The following is a 10,709-nucleotide window of genomic DNA, read 5'->3' as shown; positions in this document are numbered from 1 at the left end:
ATGTACTACAAAATAGTTGCAATTCTTCTCTTGGTAGTAATTACCACCCAACCGTTGCAGTCCGCTCGAATACTATCGATATTTGGCCATGAGGGTCCATCACAATATATTTTCGTTGAACCTCTACTCAAACGATTAGCTGAGCGCGGACATTTTGTTACATCGATAACAAATTTTGAACAAAATGTAAAAAACGATCATTTACGTTCAATTTTTATACGGGAAAATAGACATTTATGTGAAGGTAAGGTATAGATCCAAATATTGTGAATATTATTTTGAAAATGTGTTAAATTTTAGCCTTACAAAATGCCACCAATAAACATTTTGACATCGAACATTTTAGTGTAAATGGCAAAATCTTCAGCATTGCCTATCAAATTGCCGCAAATATCCTAAAGAATCCCGAGGTGGTGAACATGGTGCAGAAGGAGACATTTGATTTAATTATATTGGATGTTATATTTGCCGAATCGCTGTATGGTCTGTTGCAATATTTTGATGCACCAATTATTGGTATGTCGATATTTGGTTCCTCTGTTTCAATTGATGGCTTAATGGGAAATTCTTCACCACTCTCCTATGTAAGCAGTCTGACAATGACCCATCGACAGGATGAAAATATGAATTTTTGGAAACGATTTTTAAACACCATGGAGTTTATTTTAGGATCCGTATATGTTCATTATGAATATATGCCAGCAAATAGGAGATTTTACGAACGGCAATTTCCGAATGCAACCAAAACAATTGAGGATATACAGAAAAAATATGCAATGATATTTTTAAATGACCATCCCGTAATAACTTCACCCCGACCATATGTTCCCAATATGATTGAAGTTGCCGGATTACATATACCTGAGATACCAGAACCTTTAGCCGACCATGTATATGGTATACTTAATAACACGCACGCTTTCATATATATTGCCATAGGCAACCTATTCCCCCAGAATATAATGCCAGGCATATTGAATCAATTAGAACAACTTCCTTATCCGATTATATGGAATGCAAATAACTCTCCATCGTCGGCCTTGCGGATTCCAGCCAATGTAAAATTCTACACTAATTTATCCCATTATGCCCTGCTGGCCCATCCCAACTGTAAATTGCTAATATCGAGTGGCAATTTTCTCAGTGTCATTGAAAGCATTCATTTTGGTCTTCCCATATTGGGTCTGGCCTATAGCTATGGCAATCCAGGTGAATATTTTGATACGGTTGCTAAAATAAATACCGGTATTTCATTGCAAATTGGATCGAAAACGTTAACAAATAATCAAATATATAAGGCTGTAGTGGATCTTCTGAGTAATGAAAAATATAGCAAGCTGGCGAAAAATAAATCTTTGCAATTTCGTGATCCACCAGATACCCCAATGCAGAGGGCAGTTTTTTGGACAGAGTTTGTTTTGAGACATAAAGGAGCTGATCATTTACGCAATTTGGGACAAAATTTAAATTCATTACAATTTTATAACATCGATGTTTGGTTATTCATTTGCTCAGTGATATTTGTTATATTGTTCATTTGTTATTTTATTGTTTATGCTTGTGGAAAATTTTTAAAGAAAATATATTCGCGAAAATTAAAGAGAGCCTAAGAAATATTATTGTGTTTTATTAAAATATTTGGTATGAAATTGTTTTTTATTTGATCGCGACTAACTGGAATCAAAACGAAATAAAAATAATAAAAAAAATCAATAAATAAAGTAGGCCATACTTTGGATCCTCGGTGCATCATTTACTTAAAATCAGGTGAAAATATTAGGTTAGGGAAAAAAGAAATCCATTATTTTTATATGAATTATATAACTTTATTTAACGTGCTTCAGAATGTCCGATTTGGGCCAAATATACACAGTTTTGTTGTATGATTTTTTGCCATTTCAAAGGTAACTTCATAAAGCCTCTCTCATAGAAGTCCTGCTGTACATTTGCAAAAAACTCTAGTAGTCGATTTTCACAATCCTCCCTAGATACCAATTTTTATCATTAAGGGAACCCTCCCCCCCATTCACGATTTTTATATTTTTTTATTTTAAATGTTTTTTTTTTTGGAAAATCGCCTGTTTTTTACCACAATCTAAGTTAAAAAATAAGGATTGGCTTTATCCTAATTCATACGATAGCTATACACTCACAGAGAAACGTCCCAAATTTTGAAATCGATTGGGTTATTAGTTTTTGAGTTATCGTGCCCGCCATTCGTAAAATATTGATTCGAGAAAAATGCGATTAAAGTTTGAGAGTCACTCTTGCCGTCACTTGATGCTGACACAATAAATCCACTATATCTTCAATAGTTCTTGCGATTTTCACTTGAAATTTTGTAGGGACATTCTTAAATTAATGTAGATTTGGAAAACAAAACAAAATTATTTGACACCGAGAATGGGGGTCCCCTTAAACAATTTTTTCAATGCAACAAAAATATGATACTCGCTTGGTGTCAAGTCCGGACTGTATGGCTATTCCCACACTCACTGCAGATGTGTGTGTCCTAAAGTTGTCCTGGTGGAACACGATACCTCTCCTGTTGGCCAATCCTGGACGTTTCTGGTCTATTGCTATCTTCAAACGGTCCAGGTGTTGGCAGTAGAGATCAGAATTTATCCTTTGGCCATATGGAGGCAACTCTTAATAAATAATCCCCTTCCTGTCCCACCAAATGCATAGCTGAACCTTCCTGGCCGTTAGTCCTGGTTTGGTCACCGTTTGAGGTGCTTCACCACTCTTTGACCACGATCGTTTTCACACAGGGTTATCGTATGTGAGCCATTTCTCATCTCCAGTCACAATCCGTTTAAGAAATGGGTCTATCTCATTCCGTTTGGGCAAGGCTTCGCAGATGGAAATCCATCCAATTTTTTTCTTGTAATTTGTGTGGCACCCTGACATCCAGCATCTTTTTGAATCCAGCTTGGTGTAAATGGTTTAAAACAGTTCTATGGTCGATTTTAGCTTGGTTTTTAGGTTTGTGCATCATTTAGATAAAATCGGATGAAAATATATATAGGAGCTATATCTAAATCTGAACTGATTTTCTCCTATTTTAATTGGGGTCCGTCCTTGGACCAAATAAGTGACGTGTGCAAATTTAATCTAAATCGGATCATAAATGCGACATGTGCTTTGTTCGCAAGAATACATTGACAGACGGACATGCATAAATCAACTTAGAAAGTGATTCTATAATATTTTCTTCGAAATAAAGTCCAAGGGTGGAGACAATAAATTCGTGGTATGTCCAATACCAAAGAGCAACGAGAAATTGATCATTTAGCGGGCCACAGCAGCAATATTCTCAGGGGTGTTTTTCTTGACATCACTACCTTGTCTCCAAAGCTTGTATTTCACATCGTTCCACCTGCAGATTACTGTAAATTAGTCTATAGACCGCAATAAAAATAAATAATTTATTATAATTTTTTTCTTTAGCTAATTTTATATTTTTCTCTACGCCATATTTTTTTCAAACATCTCATGAATATATTTGCAATTATATTGACTATTAAACATATCATAAACAACGTGGTGACGATAATCAGCAAAACATCAATATTATAAAATTGCCAAGTATTCAAATTTTGTCCCAAATTGCTCCCATATATAGTTTCGTCCGATTTTAAGTAAATGGTGCACCAACTTTAAAATATTCGCCCGATTAGGACAACGTTTTGCACAGCATATGGAGTTTAGTCTACATTGACATCTGTAAAGTTTTTTTGAAATGGGTCTAGATTTCGATATAGCTCCCATATAAATTTTCGTCCGATTTTAGATAAATGGTGCACTAAACTCCCAACAGTTGTCCGATTGAGACAAAATTTCGCCCAGCATACCGAATTAAGTCCAGTCTGATGTGTGTTAAGTTTTGTTAAAATTGGTTCAGATTTACATATAGCTCCCATATGTAGTTTTCCTGGATTTCATACAAATGTTACACCAAGAAATCCAAGTCTGCCCGATTGACATGCATTTTTGCATGTTTAGTTTTTATTGGTTCAAATATTTATGTAGATCACATTTTTTCACCTGACCCATTTCAATGGTCATCCAGAGATGTTATGTTTCTTCTATGAACAGGATATTGTACACATTATCATCTCTTGTATGTACCCAAAGTGGTAAGGGGTATCATATAATGGGTTCCGTCCGACTTTTGATTTTTACTTATTGGTTTTTTAGGGAATTTTCAGAGTATGATTACCGCTGCAAGCCGGCACTGATAATTATGATCAATTCCATAGTTTCGAATTTCGAACATGATAATCATCATCATCACCACCATATCAGCGTTATCTATAAAAACAAAAACACAAAACTATGTTACAACTACAACACTACTTATTAAATTAGTGATTTGATAATTTCGTTAAACGTTATCAAATCCCACTCCCAAAAAAAAAAAAAAAAAACTATAATCAAAATGCCGATAGATAAATTTTGATTAATGTTCGAATTGTGTGTGTGCGCGTCTGTTTTCACATTTTCGGGTAGTTGAATGTATAATGCGCTTCCACATAGTTTTAGTGGTATTCTTGACATTCGTTGAAATACAAGTGAGCCGATCAGCTCGTATATTATCGATATTTGGTTTTGAGGGACCGCCGCAATATGCATTTGTTGAACCGCTTTTACGTAAATTGGCCGAACGTGGACATTATGTCACATCGATTACAAATTTTCCGCAGACTACAGAGGTACCCAATTTGCGTTCCATTGTGATAGAGGATAATATTCCATTGTATGAAAGTAAGTTGATGAGAACAGCTTACTGTAGACAATTTAATTTATTAAGTTTATTAATTTTTTTTACAGAAATAAAATATGCCACAAGTAAGGAAATTGGTTTGGATCATTTCAATAGAACGGCAGAAATCTTCAGTATTGGCTTTAAAATGTGTGAAAATATACTCAAAAAATTCGGAAATACATGATCTAATGAAGGGAGAATCCTTCGATTTGATTTTGCTGAATTTAATGTTCACTGAATCGTTATATGGCTTGGCCGAACATTTCAATACGCCAATTGTGGGAATTTCCACAATTGCCGCAAGTGCACCCTTAGATGCTATATTCCGAAATCCAGCACCACTTTCGTATGTGCCCAGTGTCATAATGACACATCGTTATGATGAAAATATGACCTTCTGGGAGAGATGTTTAAATGTGGCCTTATTTATGCTTGGAACTTTGTATCATGATTACGATTTTTCGCCCATGAATAATGAATACTACAAACTGAATTTTCCGCACTCCAGTCACACAGTGGAAGATATACAAAAGAATATATCATTGGTGTTATTGAATGATCATCATGTCATAAGTAAACCAAGGCCGTATTTGCCAAATATAATTGAAGTGGCAGGATTACATATTCCCGAAGTGCCGAAACCCTTACCACATCACATTGTCGTAATGCTTAACGAAACCCGTGACAAAGGAGGTTTCATATATGTTGCCATGGATGACCATTTCCCTGACAATGTCATGCAGCAGATATTAAATCAATTTGAAATGCTCAGTTTCATGATTATATGGAATACCCAAAAACAACCATCTCCTTTACTCAACATACCTTCCAATGTTTATTTCTTTACGAATTTATCCCATCACGCTATTCTGAACCATCCGTATTGTAAATTACTAATCTCCTATGGCAGCTACTTCAGTGTTATCGAAAGTATCCATTATGGCATTCCAATTTTGGGTTTAAAAGGTGATCACATTCTAACAGGGGAAGTTTTTAATTTTGTTAAGAAAATCCAGACCGGTATTTCATTGAAAATTGGACCCACATCATTGCAAGAACATCGAATCTATAAGGCTGCACATATGCTGGTGGAAAATGAAAAATATTTGAAAATGGCAAAATCGAAATCTTTACACTTTCGTGACAGACAGAATACACCAATGCAGACGGCAATATATTGGATCGAATATGTATTGAGGCATAGAGCCCCACATCTTAGTCATTTGGGACAAAATTTGAACGTTTGGCAATTTTATAATATCGATGTTGTTGCATTTTTTATCACCATATTGTTTGTGTTATCTTTTATATTCAGTATAATTGTAAATATATTTATAAAGTGTATAAGAAAACTTTGGCTCAGAGAAAAAAATAAAATTGCATGAAGCATATAGAGCATTCGACTCAAGAAACCTTTTTTATTTACCAAACCTAGATCATTTCTGAAGATTGAAGATGTTTGCCTTCAATAATACAGAAACGGGTTTTGAACGATTTATAAAAGTTTTTTTTCAGGTATTCGACAACGTCGAACTTTTTATATCCTCATTTAAAATACCTTGAGTCGACACGGACTATAGGGGTCATGTATCCTCAATATACGGACAATTTTGGGTACTGTAAAATGGGGTATATACTAAAACGTGTGCCCATATTGTTAAATTTGGAATAAAGGTTTGCCAACTAAAAAAAATGAAACAAGGAACCTGAACCGTTTGTACCATCCATCCAAATGTATCAAAAATTCCTGAAATCGGTCGGAACCTGTATATGGGGACTATGTTATTATACCCATCGCCACACATTAGTATAGGGCAATATGTCTTTGTGCATATGTTTGTAACAGGCAAATGGAAACGAGATTGGTCCATGGTTACTTTTGAGAATAACCATAGAATAACTTTCTAAGTCGATTTATCCATCTGTCCATATTAAATTAAAAAAAATGTACAGATCGCATTTACGATCCGAATAGTATGAAATTTGATACAGCTTATTTTTTGTGGCAACGATGCACCAATTTGAAATTGGTGAAAATCGATGGGAGATTCAGATATGGCTCCCATATATAAATACATCCGATTTGGGGTACATGGTAAACCAAACCCAGAAAATAAGTCCGATTGAGACGACTTATTTTGGAAATGATAGTTAATGGAGTATAGAATTCCATGTAAAGAGTGATTTGTTAAGAGCTTGATAACTTTTTTTTAAAAAAACGCATAAAATTTGCAAAATCTCATCGATTCTTTATTTGAAACGTTAGATTGGTCCATGACATTTACTTTTTGAAGATTATTTCATTTAAATGTTGACCGCGGCTGCGTCTTAGGTGGTCCATTCGGAAAGTCCAATTTTGGGCAACTTTTTCGAGCATTTCGGCCGGAATAGCCCGAATTTCTTCGGAAATGTTGTCTTCCAAAGCTGGAATAGTTGCTGACTTATTTCTGTAGACTTTAGACTTGACGTAGCCCCACAAAAAATAGTCTAAAGGCGTCAAATCGCATGATCTTGGTGGCCAACTTACCGGTCCATTTCTTGAGATGAATTGTTCTCCGAAGTTTTCCCTCAAAATGGTCATAGAATCGCGAGAAATGAGCCTCATCGCTGAACAAAATTTGTCGATAAAAAAGCGGATTTTCTGCCAACTTTTCTAGGGCCCATTCACTGAAAATTCGACGTTGTGGCAGATCGTTCGGCTTCAGTTCTTGCACGAGCTGTATTTTATACGGTTTTACACCAAGATATTTGCGTAAAATCTTCCATGTGGTCGAATAACACAAACCCAATTGCTGCGAACGGCGACGAATCGACATTTCACGGTCTTCAGCAACACTCTCAGAAACAGACGCAATATTCTCTTCTGTACGACTGTACGCATTCGTGTGGTTGGTTTAATGTCCAATAAAGTAAACTGAGTGCGAGACTTGGTCTCAATCGTATTAATTGTTTGCTCACTTGGTCGATTATGTAGACCATAAATCGGACGTAAAGCGCGAAACACATTTCGAACCGAACACTGATTTTGGAAATAAAATTCAATGATTTGCAAGCGTTGCTCGTTAGTAAGTCTATTCATGATGAAATGTCAAAACATACTGAGCATCTTTCTCTTTGACACCATGTCTGAAATCCCACGTGATCTGTCAAATACTAATGCATGAAAATCCTAACCTCAAAAAAATCACCCTTTATTTAATTTCATTGAAATCGGCTCAGATTTAGATATAGCTCCCACATATATAATTTCATTCGATTTGAAGTAAATGGTACACCATACCTCCAAAACATACCAGATTTTTTCGAAATTTTGCAATACGTGTTTAATTGAGCTTAAAACCAGTGAACGGAACAGTATAGTCGAATGGGGCCGACCATATGATATCCTACACAACTACCACGGACCTCAAACTTTCTGCGGATCTTTATTCCGATCCTAAGTAATATTTCGCGATATGTGTACTGCTTCTCTGAGGCATCTTTATCGAATCATATTTTGGCATTTGACCTGCCAAATATTGACCTAATGAAGGTCAATATTCATTCTTCAGCATGGAAAATTTGTGATGTTTGGCTTATAATTGTGGCGTATAGATCATATCCGAGATATCATCTGATAATCATCGAAAATTATAGGCGTGTTCTATACCATAAGCGCAACTCATGCAAAATTTCCCAGCTATCAGCGCTATACTTTTTGATTTTTCACACAAAAGTATGGGTCAATGTGACTCGCTAAATATTGACTGATCTTCATTAAAACTGTCCTGCGTATTCCAAATTCAGAATCCATTCCTTGATCCCAATATTCGGGTCATAATTGTGGCCTCGCTTAAATATTAAGCGATCATTACCCAAATACATGCAACATTTCGTGACGATTGGTCCATATCTGTGGCCTGTATCATGTTTACAAAATATAATGGACAGACAGACGGATACAGATATCTAGATTCACTCAGATAGTCGAGATATGATGATCGGTATACTAAAAGTTGGAATGTCATGTGTAATTTTAAACGGGAATTTTGTTTGGGGCTATTTTAAACCATTAAGGAACGTAGAAAAGTCGGACTGGGCAGACTATATGATACCCTTCACCACTTTGAGTATATTCTACATATGTATCCGAAAAGACGTCGGAATTTTGGCATGATTCAACCTTTTGATTATTTGGTGTACAATTAACATAAATAAGTCGAAATTATATACGTTGTGTCAATCGGCCTAGCTATGGATCTTTAGTGCACAATTTACTTAAAACCATCGCATCATTCTAGACGTAATTTAGTACGCTATGCCAAAATTCATGCTAATCAAAAGATTTGCAGGGACTTTGGTGCACCATTTACCTAAAATCGGCCGAAACTATATATGGGAGCTATATCTAAATCTGAACCGATTTTCACGAAACTTAGCACACGTCATTCTAGACCTAATTCAGTAAGATATACCAAATTTCGTGCAAATCGAAAGATATATAGGGACTTGGTACACCATATACCTAAATTCCGGCTATACTATATATGGAAGCTATATCTAAATCTGAACCAATTTTCACGAAACTTAGCACACTTCATTCTAGACTTAATTCAATACGCTATGCAAAAATTCGTGCAAATCAAATGATTTTCAGGGACTTTGGTGCACCATTTACCTAAAATCGGCCGAAACTATATATTGGAGCTATATCTAAATCTGAAACAATTTTCACGAAACTTAGCACACATCATTCTAGACCTAATTCAGTAGGCTATACCAAATTTCGTGACAATCGAAAGATATGTAGTTACTTTGGTATACCATTTACCTAAAATCGGGAGATAATATATATGGGAGCTATATCTAAATCTGAACCGATTTTCACGAAAATTGGCACAAGTCAATCTAGGCTTAATTCAATACTCAATGCCAAAATTCGTGCAAATCAAATCATTTTCAGGGACTTGGGTGCACCATTTACCTTAAATCGGACGAACCTATATATGGGAGCTATATCTAAATCTGACCCGATTTTCTTGAAACTTAGCACACATCATTGTATACCTTATTCAGTACGCTGTGCCAAATTTCGTGCAAATCGAAAGATATATAGGGACTTTGGTGCACCATTTACATTAAATCGGACGAAACTGTATATGGGAGCTATATCTAAATCTGAACCGATTTTTCCCATTAGGGTTCGTCCTTGGGCCAAGTAAGTGACCAGTGCCAAATTTCATCCAAATTGGATAATAAATGCGACCTGTAGTTTGTTACAAAAATACATGGACGGAAGGACGGACATGCATAACTCGACTCAGAAAGTGATTCTATGCATATTCTCAAAAGGAACCATGGGTCTATCTCGATTATTTTTGTCTGTTACAAACATATGCACAAAGACTTTATACCCACACTGTGGTGAAGGGTATAAAAATTGAACCCATACCGGTAACTTTCCGCGAAAATGTGATTTGCCCTCCAATATCCCGGACTTCCTAATTATAGCCACTACAATGGGAAAATGTGGCGATTTCAATAGACAGGCGAACATACATGGAATTTTATTTTATATACTTTATGGGTCTTACCTCCCTGTATCCTGAATCATAGGCTTTAATTTATATTTTTCCGCTTTGGTTGAACATTTAAGGTTCATGCTAATAACAAGACATCATAAAATGGCTCACATGTTATCTGCCAAACAAAATCTATTGAAAAATGTATGTCTACTTTGATTAACCTATATATTGATTCAGTTTATCGGTAATACCTACAACACCTCGAGCTATTATAAACTTCTGGCCCAAAATCAAAACAAACATTTGTGTAAGATATAAAATGAAGCAGGAAAACCGAGCCGCTTTAAACTAATCAGTAATTACTGATAATAATACGTATCAGTGTATATGCCTTCTAGTACCCCACTTTTAATGCAAATTGATAATTTCGAGTTCGG

General features: G+C 35.5%; 1 protein-coding gene across 1 annotated transcript; it reads left to right on the top strand.

Annotated features, from left to right (window-relative positions):
* Window positions 1–4,366, top strand: LOC133336639 (UDP-glucosyltransferase 2-like). Its single transcript, XM_061544921.1, has 3 exons — window positions 1–244; window positions 301–1,209; window positions 4,212–4,366. The coding sequence occupies exons 1-3, from the start codon at window positions 1–3 to the stop codon at window positions 4,364–4,366; spliced, it is 1,308 nt and encodes a 435-aa protein (XP_061400905.1).
* Window positions 4,367–10,709: the final 6,343 nt, after the last annotated feature.

The sequence above is a fragment of the Musca vetustissima genome, unplaced genomic scaffold, assembly GCF_032173495.1.
Source record: "Musca vetustissima isolate MV318-11 ecotype Yass unplaced genomic scaffold, APGP_CSIRO_Mvet_v1 utg35753, whole genome shotgun sequence".
In the NCBI taxonomy this organism is placed as follows: Eukaryota; Metazoa; Arthropoda; class Insecta; order Diptera; family Muscidae; genus Musca; species Musca vetustissima.
Note: the sequence above shows the minus strand (reverse complement) of the source record. Positions and strands in the feature narration are given on the sequence as shown.